Source organism: Calidris pugnax, unplaced genomic scaffold (assembly GCF_001431845.1).
Source record: "Calidris pugnax isolate Ruff unplaced genomic scaffold, ASM143184v1 scaffold41, whole genome shotgun sequence".
Classification (NCBI taxonomy): Eukaryota; Metazoa; Chordata; class Aves; order Charadriiformes; family Scolopacidae; genus Calidris; species Calidris pugnax.
The window spans coordinates 17,842,372-17,856,007 of record NW_015094509.1 but is presented as its reverse complement, the minus strand read 5'-3'; the positions used below and the strand labels follow the sequence as shown (position 1 = coordinate 17,856,007).

Here is a 13,636-nt window from a genome sequence, read left to right as displayed (position 1 = left end):
CTGTGCTCCTCAGGCATCATGTAGGGGGATTGTGAGCTGAATTTCACTGTGAGAATTGGAGACCCCAAAATGAAGCTGTGGCAGCAAAGAATGTCATTGTACTGAAGTCTCATTAGGAGTGTTTAGAGTGAGTGGAGAGTGGGTATGATTGCAGGTTATGTGGTAATTTTCCCCTCCCTGCTGTTAGAAACGAACCTATATTAGACAGGAATCAAGATAAAATATAAACTTGGTGTGTCACTGCATTTCCCTTAGGTGAAATTTGGTTGTAGGATAAGAGTGTACCTGGAAACTTAGAAGTGCTTTCAGGTCAACCAATTTAGATACAATTCCGGAATTGTTTGGCCTCACCCTTCCAAATACTTGGAAGACTCAGAAGCTTGAGAAGAACATCGATTAATATAAATCGGCTGTTTTAATGCAATCAAATCTCATCATAAGGATAAAACTTGTCGGGTGGTGATGATATATGGGGAAAGGGAAGGAGTGGTGCTTTGAAAGTTCATGTGCTTTCTCCACCGAGAAGTGGAGGCAAGTGAGCAAATGACAAGAGTTAGACATTAGATGTGCTTCCTAACATGCTACTGGAAATTACTGGCAAAGTCTGTAGTGATGTTGTAAGATCCCATGTTTACTGCTTAAATGGAAATTATAAAGTAGAATTCTTCTTGGGAGGTTTTTGTTTTTTCTTGAGATGTCCAAGCATGGCAGGTAACATCCAAGGGGGGTTGTAGCTTTGTTCCTGTCATTTACAGCTTGGTGTATGAGGCCAGGGTAAGCTGTTTAGACCCAGTCTTGTCCTCCCCACTCCCAGTATTGCTGTGTCACAAGGGTTATGGCAGGAGAACAGCAGTGAGAAGCTCAGAATAAGGCACTGTAGCCAGGTGGTGTCAGAGCTGCAGGTTGGTGCAGATTGTTCAGCTGATAAGTGTGGAGAGGTTTCTATCCAAAATATGATGTGTGCTGGCTTGCTAGTAAGCGCAGACCTAGGTGTCTGGATAGCACTGTAAGATTTGTTTTGCCTATTAGGCTCTGAAAGTGCTCTAGCTAGTTTTCAGAGGTGGTAAAGCTGTTGCAGGGCTACTGTTCCATGCACTGAGTATTGAGTTTCTGGCTTTGCTGGGGATACTGTGTCTGGCTCTGGTGCCAACTTTATTTGCTGTCCTGGCTGAGACAGCTTTACCCTCTTTTGGCCTGTCCCGTCTCTCTGGTGTCGCTCTTTGTTCTCCAAACTATATGATCTCTCAGGCAAGGACTCCCTTTCTGTGCACAGGAAATACTCAGAGGTTGGGACTAAACAATGCTTTTGTGGGTTATTTCTCATGAAAGCTGTTGGCCTTTGAATGGATACAGGTATTTACCTTTGCAGATTAACAGTTGAACAACTCAGCCCTCAATTATTTGCTCAAAGCATGCAGAGAATGTAGAGGGAGTAGTTCTGGAAGGTGCCAAAGGCAAAGGTGGAGAAAATGGCCAGAAAATGGAGCAATTTTGAAGTCTTCTGAAACAATCTGTTTGGTGGTGGTCAAAATAGCAAATAGGGTTTCAGGAACTATGAGGAAGAGCTCAGAACAAGGCAAGAAACATCTTTGCTTCTGTGTCACTGCATATTGGTCTTGTATTTTGAATGCTCCGTGCAGTTTTGCTCACCATCCCCCAAAAAAGGGACGGACTGGAAAGAGTCCAGGAGAGGGCAGGCAGCTGGTCAGAGATGCGGTATGTTCTTTCAGGGCAGGTTGCAAAGATTCGGGTTCTTTAGCTTGGAATTGAGATGACCATGGATAGAATCCTTAGACATTGATGAATGGTTTGGAGAACTTGAAAATGGAACTAGTTCACAAGGCAGAACAATGAAGCTGTGAGGTTTTGTGCTTAAAATACGAAACACTATTTCCTTTTTTTTTTTTTTTTGGCAGGAGAACAGCAGTGAGAAGCTCAGAATAAGGCACTGTAGCCAGGTGGTGTCAGAGCTGCAGGTTGGTGCAGATTGTTCAGCTGATAAGTGTGGAGAGGTTTCTATCCAAAATATGATGTGTGCTGGCTTGCTAGTAAGCGCAGACCTAGGTGTCTGGATAGCACTGTAAGATTTGTTTTGCCTATTAGGCTCTGAAAGTGCTCTAGCTAGTTTTCAGAGGTGGTAAAGCTGTTGCAGGGCTACTGTTCCATGCACTGAGTATTGAGTTTCTGGCTTTGCTGGGGATACTGTGTCTGGCTCTGGTGCCAACTTTATTTGCTGTCCTGGCTGAGACAGCTTTACCCTCTTTTGGCCTGTCCCGTCTCTCTGGTGTCGCTCTTTGTTCTCCAAACTATATGATCTCTCAGGCAAGGACTCCCTTTCTGTGCACAGGAAATACTCAGAGGTTGGGACTAAACAATGCTTTTGTGGGTTATTTCTCATGAAAGCTGTTGGCCTTTGAATGGATACAGGTATTTACCTTTGCAGATTAACAGTTGAACAACTCAGCCCTCAATTATTTGCTCAAAGCATGCAGAGAATGTAGAGGGAGTAGTTCTGGAAGGTGCCAAAGGCAAAGGTGGAGAAAATGGCCAGAAAATGGAGCAATTTTGAAGTCTTCTGAAACAATCTGTTTGGTGGTGGTCAAAATAGCAAATAGGGTTTCAGGAACTATGAGGAAGAGCTCAGAACAAGGCAAGAAACATCTTTGCTTCTGTGTCACTGCATATTGGTCTTGTATTTTGAATGCTCCGTGCAGTTTTGCTCACCATCCCCCAAAAAAGGGACGGACTGGAAAGAGTCCAGGAGAGGGCAGGCAGCTGGTCAGAGATGCGGTATGTTCTTTCAGGGCAGGTTGCAAAGATTCGGGTTCTTTAGCTTGGAATTGAGATGACCATGGATAGAATCCTTAGACATTGATGAATGGTTTGGAGAACTTGAAAATGGAACTAGTTCACAAGGCAGAACAATGAAGCTGTGAGGTTTTGTGCTTAAAATACGAAACACTTTTTCCTTTTTTTTTTTTTTTTTCTTAATAACACAGTTCCCCAGGTGCAGCTTTCAACCTTGGGTCATTCCTAGCCTGCCAAGGGAGGGTTGATTCATGTATGCCTGGCTCTCACACTGCTTCCTTAAGCAGTGGCATAAAGGGCTAGACTTTTAGTCTGACCCAGCCTGATCACTTTTATGACCAAGTCTAGCTCATCTTTTGTGCATCCAGAGCAATTCCACTCACCGCAGCAGGTTGATTTGCATCAAGTAACTGAGTGGAGAATTTGGCCACATCAACCTAGAAACACAGAGAGGAGGTGGGGAATGGGGCACTGAGCTATAAAAACGTTAATAGACGGGGTCATGATGTATAAGATATGTAGTTCTCTTTTCCCAGTATGTAAGAACCAATACTGTTCTGTAAGAGGAACTAACTCTCTGCTGTGTCAGGTCAATGGGATTGTGGGGGAAGGAGGGGCCCTGCATTAGGCTGCAGCTGTAGAAATGCCGTCCTGGAAAATAACAGTTCCCCACAGCAAGGTAGGGTTGCAAACTACTGTACTGCTCTGCATAAATGTTGTGAAATATGGTCTTAGAAAGACCTTCAGGAGAGCCTGAAGCAGATCCCATTTACAGATCTCAGCCTTAGTGGCTTCCGCCTCTGGTAGGTTGTATGTTCCCTCACTTTTGCATAGGGTGGTCTTTCTCTCTCTCCAGAAGCATCCTGTGGTGGAAGGACTCCAAAGAGAATGATGATGGGAGTTGGTGTCAGTATCTGCATGTTCTGTGTGCAGCGTGAGCTGAACTTGGCATTAAAGAGCAAGTTCATTACTTGGAACAGCAAGAATTGACCCTAACATGTGCTGCTCCTGGATGAAGCAAGCAGGTGGGCAGGGGGACTGAAATTAACTCTCTAGTCAATTGCAGGATCTAATATACTTGCAGGGAGTATGTGACAGAACAGAAGAAGGGTGTGAGGAAGAAATTTGGGGTGAATTGTAGCCTGTATTTAGTGCAGTCCTATTTGTCTCTATATAACATGGAACCTTGCTAGCTCATAGTCTTTAGCTGAACATTCAATCATTACTTTTCTCCATTCCCCTACTCATTTGCTCTCCTCTGCCCTGTTTTTGTGCTGCCCTCCAGCCCAAGGGGATTTTAGTTGAGTTGATTTGCTTCTCTGCAAATAACCTAGTAAAAGCAAGAAAGAGACTTTTAATAATGCTGTTTCAGAAACATAAAGAAAGAAGAATTGTAATGTGTGTAAATAGAAGCTTTCTCCTGGATTTTCTTCTAGCAAAATAATTGCATGCTCTCAGCTAATGGTTTGTCGCTACACAAATCGGCTGGGGTACTAGAGTGAGTAGGATACGGTGGTATGAGTAAGCAGTAGGAGGTGAAGAATTTTACTGGGGGAAGGAGAGAAGGCGTTTCCAGGCTCTGAGGTTAAATGTGCAAGGGAAGGGGTAGCTTCGAACAATGATAAAGGAGGTAACTTTTAGGCAGTTGAGAGAAATCCAGGGCTGAAAACAGAAGTCAACTGCTGGATTGCAAACTAGTTATGCTAGTGAGAATGAATAAATGTATTTTCCTTTGCATTTTGATTGCTTTGTACATCATTCATGGGACAAGGAATAGAGCCTGGATCCACAGCTGACTTGCAGTGATTTCTCTGCCACGTGTTCAGCAGATGCCAGCTTTCATGAGTAGGGCAGAGGCAGAGAACTGCAATGCGTGTCTGGGACAGGGCACCTCTGATCCCGTAATTAAGACTTAACTTGTGTGTGTCTCAGCTGTTCTTTGTATGCTGGATAGGCTTACTAGTGTTTAGAAAAGGTTTCTGATGTAACGCTGGCTGATGATAGAATTGAATAGTAGTGCTATTAGGACCTGAGATGAGGCATTCTTAGAAATATAATTTGCGGTGGAGCGTGACTAGCTAATCTCCTAAGCAGTGATTGCAAGACAAGTTTCTTCCAGAAATAGCGGAATACTGAAGACCTGCTTCTTACCCTGGTGTGTTCTTTATCTTTTCTATCTACTTCCTCTTCATATCGACTGTGAAATCCTCAGAGGGCAAGAGCGGTACCTAGTCTGGAGTTTGCCTAAGTCAGTTGGTGAATGACAATTGCAATGTATGGTTGATACTTTTCCTTCAGAGACAGCGTTATTTTAGGTCTCTTCCTCTCTGTCTACTCATTGATGCTTTTTTTTGTTACACTTATCTCCTGTAGAACCCTATTTGGTTGCAAGTCTGTGCATCTCATAAACTTGAAATCCAGAGGAGCTGTTTCACTTTTCAGGAGCAGCTTTGTGGATGCTTGCACAGACCTTCTTACTAACAGATGAAATTAGTTTCCAAAACAAGTTACTATTTGGTACTGTAGTCCATTGCTCAAATTATATTCCTGTATACATATGATGCATGTTACTGACCTTTATTACTTTTTTCCACTAGGATCCGTTTTGCTTTTAGCTAATTGCATAGCTCACTATGGCCCCTTCTTTGCCAGTATTCTCCTCTTCCTCTATACATGTGCAGGATTTATGGTAGACTTGCCTTATTTATTGACCCAATTGGTCCTTTTTTCAGTGAGCCTCTCTGTTGCCAGTATGAGTTCAAGAGCTGCTTGTACCAACTGTGCATTTATTAAAATGGAATGAGAAAATGCTTCAGGAATAATTTGGCTGTCCAGTCATTGTGCCTGCTTATTATCATGAGATCCTGTTGCTGTTACAAAGGCAGAACCTGCATTGCTGAGGTTCCAAAGTCTACGTAGCCCTGTGATAATGTGCGGCTGTCTCCCGAAGAGCAGGTGTAACAGGAACTGTCTTTTATGTTTACTGCCTTTGCTAGAGTCTATGAGATAAGGGATGGCAAGTGGATATTGCCGTACATGAAATCAGTTAGATTCCAATAGGAAAATAGTCAAAAATGCACAAGTAAATTTCTTAGCTGAGTAAGCTTAAATGCGTAAGTATCCTGGTGCAATGAGGGTCTTAAATGGCAACCTTAACCCATACAAGAAGAGCTGCTGTCCAAAGGTCTTGCAGGATCCCCTTCCCTGGAAAGACCTGTTACATCTTCGTAACCTTCATGAAGACCTGAGGTGACTGAAAAGATATTTGGATCCTTTTTATAAGGTCCCTGCTATGTCCAACCTGAGTTTGTTAATGTTCCAGCTCTATGGACTAACTTTGTCTATTTTTCAACAACGTGGCATTTTATGGTGGGAGTAGCAGGTGGATTGTGTGGACTCACCTCCTAGTATTGGGTAGCTAAGTCTGTGGCATGAATACATAAAATGGAGCTTGCATGTTTACCAGTATTTGACACGTGAAAGTTTTCTAAGCATTGTTAGAGCTTGGATGGGTATCTCCTGTGCCTGCTTTTTGTCTCGGAATAGCAAAAGCTAGCATATGACTGTGATGCACACAGAACAGGGCAGATGAGTAAGAAGATGCTATTTTTACTCGATCGCTTTTCAGAATAGAGCAATTGTTATTGCATGTAACTCAAGTACTTGCCAAATATGCTTTAATGTAGCCTTAATTGATCTGCTTAACATTTTAAGCAGCCAGCAGTATTCCCACTGAAACAAGTAGTTATGAAAGGTTTGACACGGTAGGCAGCGGAGAGCACAGAGGCAGCGATTGATCATAGATTTGATCTGCTAAGCCTTGAGCCTACAGATGGAGAGATGAAGACTTTCCATCTGCCCATCCAAAACTTTGGATATATCAAGGCTGTGTTTTGAAGAGTGCCTTCAGGCTTTTCTCGAGACAGGATTCACAGAGTCCCCTCTAGTAAAAGGCAAGGCTTGCCCCCAGATGCCAGTAACTTACTGTGGCTCTTGGTGACTTTTGTGTACCGTCAAGCGTGCTGAGACAAGCTGTCTTCTGGCTGCTTGCCACCCGGGAGGCAGGCGTCTGTGGAGGGAGGCAGCGAGGGGAGCAGAGCATTCACGTTGCCCTGTGAGCTTTGTGTTTGAGCTGCGTGTGCATGCCGTAAGGGATCTGCGTGGGCACGGAGCTCGGCTCACGTGGCAGCTTCTGCAGGGCAGCAAATTCTCTTGCTCCGTCTACATGGAAAAGGCTTGGGTTTGTGTTCTAGCATGTGGAAAAAATACACTGTGTATTGCATTAATTTTGTTCCTTCCCTAGTTTTTTAGGACAGATATGGTCATTTTTCCATTTTGGGTGCTCCACTTACTATTTTTTCACAGAGCTTTTGACTCTCATAATTTGGCAGATCTCAGCAGTCTTTTCTTTAATGTTCTGCAAAAGTAGATATTTTCCTGTAGATTCAGCTCTGCCATTGAGCTAGGAGTACAAGAGCACTTAAGTACCTTTGTTTTAAATAATAGTCTATTTCATAAGTGTAATCTGTGGATCTATGTTATTGTGTCTGCCAGCACCATTTGTTATGTGCTTATTGCTGTGCAGAGCTGTACAGAACATCCACCCTCCCTCCCAAAAAGAAAACAAGTTTCCACCACAGAAAGCTTTCAATCCAATTTAAGTGACAATTGTTGGGAAGCATGAAGAGAGACATAGTATTAATCAACTGTTAGGTGGGGCTTTCAGCAGGGAAAGGAGAATTTAAGTGGTCTGAGACTGGATGAAGAGTTGTATTACTAAGACATCTGGATGATACATGAATATTGAGATTGTATGGAAGAATATTGGAAGAGGTTCTGTTTCAAAATGTAATGATGCTGTTGATATCCAGTGGTATGAGGCTGATACGATCAGATAATTTGGAGGTAGGGTTTGGTGTCTTAATGGACTTCTAAAGTCTGGGAATGATGAGATGCATTTAATTTGTTAGAGTGAAGAGGTGCTGAGACAGTAGGGATATTGTCAGAGCAACAGTGTGGGAAAATGGCCTGAATGCAGAGGGTGGGGTGAACTAGTGCTAGCTAATAACAGGGTAATGAGAAGTAAGAGCCTGGACAAGTATTTTAGTGAAAAACTGCTTTGTCTGTAGGTAGAATCTTTTCCAGATGAACGGCATTAGTTCCGGAAAGAGAGTTAAGAAGAGTCAGCTAAGAAGGTCAGAGCAGTTGGGTTGTGATAATGTTGGTGATTTGTGAGTCTTTTGCAAGAGCTGCCTAGACTCAGTTCTACAGGACATTAACCCCCCCAGTGCCCTTACTTTTGCATAGTTGATCCTGATTTTAGAGCTAGAATTATATACGGTGCTGATTTAAGAGCATAATATGTTGTTACTGATGAAACCATGACCTCTTTCCCTGCTTTTAACAAATCTTGAAAGGGAGCAATTTTGGTTTGTATTGACATTTAAAAGGAGGCGAGAGCTCCACCTCTGTCTGCTACAGAGATGGAAATGTGTATTTCTGTGTGGTAACAGGAAATAAGTTTCATTCAAGCAAATATTCTTTCCTTCTTACCCTCTGTGTAGCTGAGGTTGGAGGCAGCACTAGGGAAAATCAATAGAGCTGGCTACCTGAAGATGTCGTGTCTCATGACAAAGAGAGATTGGCTTTGTCAAATGACTGAGATACTTATCCTCACCTCTGCTTTTCTCCCTCCCGTCCTTCAGTCTGCCTTCTCCCCATGCTGAGGTGTGCCTTCCTTAAGGAACAGGTTCAGTCCAGGTGTATGGTAAGCCAAGACTCTGATGAGGGTGAAGGAGAGAGATGCACTTTTTCCTTCTCCCTCTACCCCTAGGAAATAAGAAAAGTTGCTCTCCCTGCCTTCCCCGGTTTCAACAACTTTGGAAAAGTCTTTCCTGAGGCAGCCTGTGTTTCTTTTAACCTGTCGCCTCTCTTCAATAAAACGGTAATGGGCATTTATGTAATCACTAGCAGCCTCTCCATTTTTTTCTCTTTTGTATCCTGAAGGAGCCCAGTATAAAGCATGGCTGAAACAGCACTAACGTTCATTACTTCTGAAAGAATGATGGGCTAAGAGTCGAGCCACATCTTGCCATGTGATTTATTTCTTTTTTAAGCCATCCAGGTGATGCTTATGCTACCATGCTATCAGAAATCTTGATCATTTGCTCCCTGTAATGCATGGTAAATCAATGCTGTAACCCAGGCGGCTTTCCTTGTCCATCCCTTAATCCGTATTGTTTGGGAGCACTGGGAAGGGAGGAGTTGCACTCCACAGGAAACTTGCTGCTGGCAATGTTCTTCCAGGCAGTGTTAAGTCCCACTGTGCTTTGTGATTTCTCTCTAGCGAGCACTGGAAGGGGGCTGACAGCCAAAACCTGCCTGTTTCTGGATGCTGCTCATGTGTATTAATGTTTCAAAGGTGTATGCAGAAGTCTTTCTCTTCAGCTAGGCAAGACCCTTGCGGAAGACAGTTGGAAGGATTTTTATGGACTGAATTCCATTCCATAGTTTTTCACTGCTATCCAGCCCTTGCTGGAGCAGGGGTGGCTGGGAGTACTTTCACAGGTGTTTTAGGGTATCTTCTGTTTTTTGTGAAGGAGGGGATTAGTTTGGCTACTAACAGAACAGTTTCCATCCTCACTGGGCTGCAAAAAAGTCTGTCTTGGTGGATCACATCCATCTTTTCTGTGGTCTGATGGTTAAGTAAAGTAGTCATTAGTAATTACTTGTTTCTTTCAGGTAGGTAAATATGATCTAGAGGAGATAGATAATGATAATGGATATGATCTAGGGGAGAGAGAGAAACTTTTGGTGTCTTAAGATACACTGATATAAATATAAACCACAAAGTAATATCTCTTTGAAACCTCCCATGGGAGCTTAAAAGCCTTAAAGACTCCCTTCATCATAACAGCTTGGCAGGTTCTGGATACCTCCCCATAATGGCCATACAGCCAGAGCAAGTGAAGCCTATTAGTCTCGCTGCAGAAGTAAAAAAGATTTTGCTTTTTCTCTGATACAGAAAGAGGTCCTGCAAGGGAAAAATCAAGCAACAGCTTTGTTCAAGTTCAATTCCATTGCAGTCTTTTAGCCATGACAAAAGCAAAATCCAGGAAGGGGCATAGGTATGGAGTGCACCTAGAAATAAAGGACTCAAAAGTTAGGAAAGGCCTCTACTAAAATTATTAAGGTTTAGATATTTATGTGTTGGGTTGACTCGGTCTGGCTGGGAAAACTAGTAGGAGGAAAGGACTGACTTGAAGACAGTCATCTATTTTTCCCTCCTCCCCAATGAGAGGGAATGCCAGAACAATGGGATTTGGTGTTGCAGTGCCTTCTGCCAACCTGCAGAATTGGTTCAAACCAGGGAAGAAAGAGACTTGCAAGAAGAGCTGCAGTTAGGCTTAGGGAAAATCTCCTTAGAGCTAGTTTGGGAAATGAGGCTCTGTAGCAGCTCTTCAGGTTATCAGGGAGATGTTGCAGATGCCTGCCCCGCTGAAATGAGACAGAAAGATTACATATAAGAACAACAGCCACAAAATCTTATGCAGACCCCTTTTCCCTATGTGCTTTTTTTTCCCTATTAAAATAAAAAATGCTCTTTTGTCTGAGGAACAAAAGTGGAAACCCAGGAGTTCTCCAAAAGCTTGTCAGAGGGTTTTCAGTGCTTTTAAAGCAAAGCCACGACTTTCTATGCAAGGCCTAAGCAGGTGGAGGATCCCTTTTGAGAAAGAAGGGATTTTTAGCTGGAAATCCTGCTCCTGGGGTGGCTAGTAGAAACCCCGCCTCACCTCCAGAAGCTCTGTGTCATTCTCCTCTTTTGTCTCCTTCCCCAGAAGGTCTCCACTGGACATCATGTCTAGTGATTCCTCTTCCTCTCATGCTGTCTGCTAAAGAATTGACTATTTGGAGAACGGTCTCTGTCTCTTTTACATACTTGTAGAAGTCCAGGACTAATCCCCTACAGCTACTCACAGTGAGACTGAAATTTAATTCCCTTCCCATTTTTAGTTTCATTTACTAGTTTTCTGTGGGTCAGTGATGTATTTTTCTGTTCTTCTGTACAAAATGGCCACAATTTGTAATTAAACATGTTGCAATTCTTTACTGCTTTCCATCACTCAGTGTTGTTACTGAATTACATAATGTTCTTTTGACTTGAAGATAGGAGATATTTCCATCCCTAGCTTGCAGATGTAGGTATTGTAGTGCTTGGGCAGATCACTTACCTTTTACAAATATTTCGATGGTTTTTTTAAAACTCCAAGGAGAAAAGGCCAACTTTTTGGCATCTGCTTTAATTCTGCACTGAGGAATTGCTGCAATTTAGGCTCCAAGTTTTCAATTAAGACTCTGGGATAGGTGAATGGGTTTTCAAAAGATGCTGTAGTTGAAGGACTTGTTGCCTTCTCTGGCAGCTTGGGCCTGTTTCCTGTGAGAGGTTTTCAAGGGCTGATCCGTAGCTGGTAGAAACTGGCAGTTCTGATTCCTTCCTCTGGTCCCCACCCTTTGCTTCGAAGCCAAGCAAAAGGGCAGCTTTTATTTTGGCTTTGTATTGTGTTTTGGGTTTCTATTCAGTTCTGTCAAACATTGCAGCACAGTATCTGAGCAAAATTCTTCTGTGTACAGGGGAAGTTGGGACCATTAACTATGAGTAATGCTAAAAGTAGCAGTTACCCAGGAACATGAATGCAAAAATCGGATAGTTGTGTGAAAGGGAAGTTGCCTTAGGATCCACAACTTTTAAAATTGCTACGTGTGCCGAGAAGGTTGTTAAAGCTACTCTCTTTGTAAATGTGAAATTTTGGACAGAAAACAATTAAATGACTGCAGTAGTTCTAAATGTGCATTTCTGTGGTATGGTTTGCATTTGTTTTATTTTTTCCTCTGGCTGCTTTCCTTATTCTGCTCTCATTAGTCCACACCTCATTATATGCTCCTAGAGAGTACATCCCTCTTGCTTATTAGAATGGTGTAGGTGGTAATTTGCAGTGGTACAAAGTGCTGAAGGAGAGATAATCAGCTGGGTAAGTCATTACTCTGTGCAGAGACTGACTTGCTGACTCACCCTGCGCAACCTACTTGTCCCACATTGTTTAGGGCCTAGAATGTTGTAGTAATTGAACATGTAATAGAAAAACTTAACTTGCTTGCCTAGAAAAGAAAAGAAGGTATGGCTGAATGATGAATACGTGGAATATATTGTCCTATCCTAGTAAAAGCTGTAAGTTGAGCATCTTGGCTGCTGTAATGAATATAGTGGAGCACAGTTCAGCACAGCAGCCTGCACTAAATAGCTTTATACAGTGCTGCGTTGCCTCTCATTTACTTTCTTAAATATCTCACCCTGAATCCATGTCAAGGTACAGACAGTTCTTTTGCCGTGATCTGACATAGCTCTGGTTACCACATGGCACTTCTTGGTACTTTGTGATAAAAGTTTGCAACATTGGGTTCTTCTTTCCTAAGCAATTTTTTCTCTCTTATATTTTTTTTCCCCAGCTATCCATTGCAATCTGAATCCAAATGGTATTGATCACCCTGTCCCCACAGAAGGTATTAATCTGCAACTTGAAGGTGAAGGAGTTGAATCGCCCTCTGTTAAGAACACTAGTACTCCAAAAGGGCCAGAGTCAAAAGAGACACCCAAGAGACAACAAGTGGAGCCAGAAATATCCAAGGTAGGTTTCTTATTTATTTTGGTGAGTCTTAAAGAACCCAGGCTCCTTGAAGTCCTGGGTACCACCTGAAAAGCATTTATCATCCTGTTAAAGACATACAAAGGTGCAAAAAGTAACAGTCTGAGGAAGTGGGTGTTACAGCAGCAAGGTATTGCCATGGAGTTTTACCCTCCACGCATCTTGGAGGTGGCACTGTTTTATTTTTCTCTAGATGAAGATAATTGAAATAATGGGATCTCTCTTTTTCAGGCGCTGTGGATACTTTTTTTCCAAATGACTTGGGTAACAACCAGTATGGGAACAGATGGGTTTTTCTTGAGTGGTTTTTTTGTTTGCTTGTTTATTTTTTCCTGGGGCAGGTAAGGGAAGCAAAAGGTTCTATGGATATATGAATATATGGATTTTTATATGGGTGACTGAGTTTAATAAACCCGTAACTAATTTTAGGTAAAATACTAGGTCAGTTCTTCTGTGTCTGATATGTCAGTGAATAAACATACTTCAGAGGTGAATTCCTAAAGACAAATGAAGTGTCCATTCCCATTCATAAGCCGCTGTTTCTTGTTTGTGTGCAGCAGACATGACTACCAAGTGCAGGTGAGTGTGTGTGCTCCAGACACTTTGGGTATAAAACAATAATGCGTCATATTAGTTTTTAACTGGAATGAAAAATAAGAGAATGTTATAAAATTAAATTTAGGAGATGTTCTTTAAAAGTCTTATCAGTCTTTTTGATCTTTGAAGGCCTAAACCCAACATTTTGGGGGTGATTTCTGCAGAGCGGAAAATTGAGTTTTTACTGAATTGGACACTTGGAGAATTAATAGAGCAAATAAAGCTAGTATCCTTTTTTCTTTTTTTTTTTAAGATTAAAAAAAGGCAGTAACAATTAATTTAGTGACTGAACAAATAAGAGCATTTGCTCCAGTCATCAACACAATAAATGTAACAGATAACACACATACAGTTGTGTTGTATTTCACTTTTAGAATAAAATAGCATTAAACTCTTTGAGCAGTAGCCTTGACAATGAAGGTGTGGTATGAATTCTCCATTCTGACTTTTATCTAAAATATCTAGTTTTAAATGAGTACAATTTAAGCTGATTTCATTCTGTCTTGAGTCATTGAACTACATCCAGTACA

The 13,636-nt window shown here is 42.1% G+C and overlaps 1 protein-coding gene across 3 annotated transcripts in view; it reads left to right on the top strand.

Annotated features, from left to right (window-relative positions):
• Positions 1-3,742: 3,742 nt before the first annotated feature.
• Positions 3,743-13,636, top strand: part of SAMD12 (sterile alpha motif domain containing 12) — a 153,841-nt gene continuing 143,947 nt past the window's right edge. Inside the window, exons 1-2 of one of the 3 annotated variants that reach the window (XM_014965479.1) lie at positions 3,743-3,833; positions 12,313-12,491. In XM_014965479.1, the coding sequence (XP_014820965.1) occupies positions 3,806-3,833; positions 12,313-12,491 (207 nt within the window). In that variant the 5' untranslated portion in view covers positions 3,743-3,805. The remainder of the gene's footprint in view (positions 3,834-12,312; positions 12,492-13,636) is intronic. The other 2 variants (XM_014965478.1, XM_014965480.1) reach the window with 2 other exon arrangements.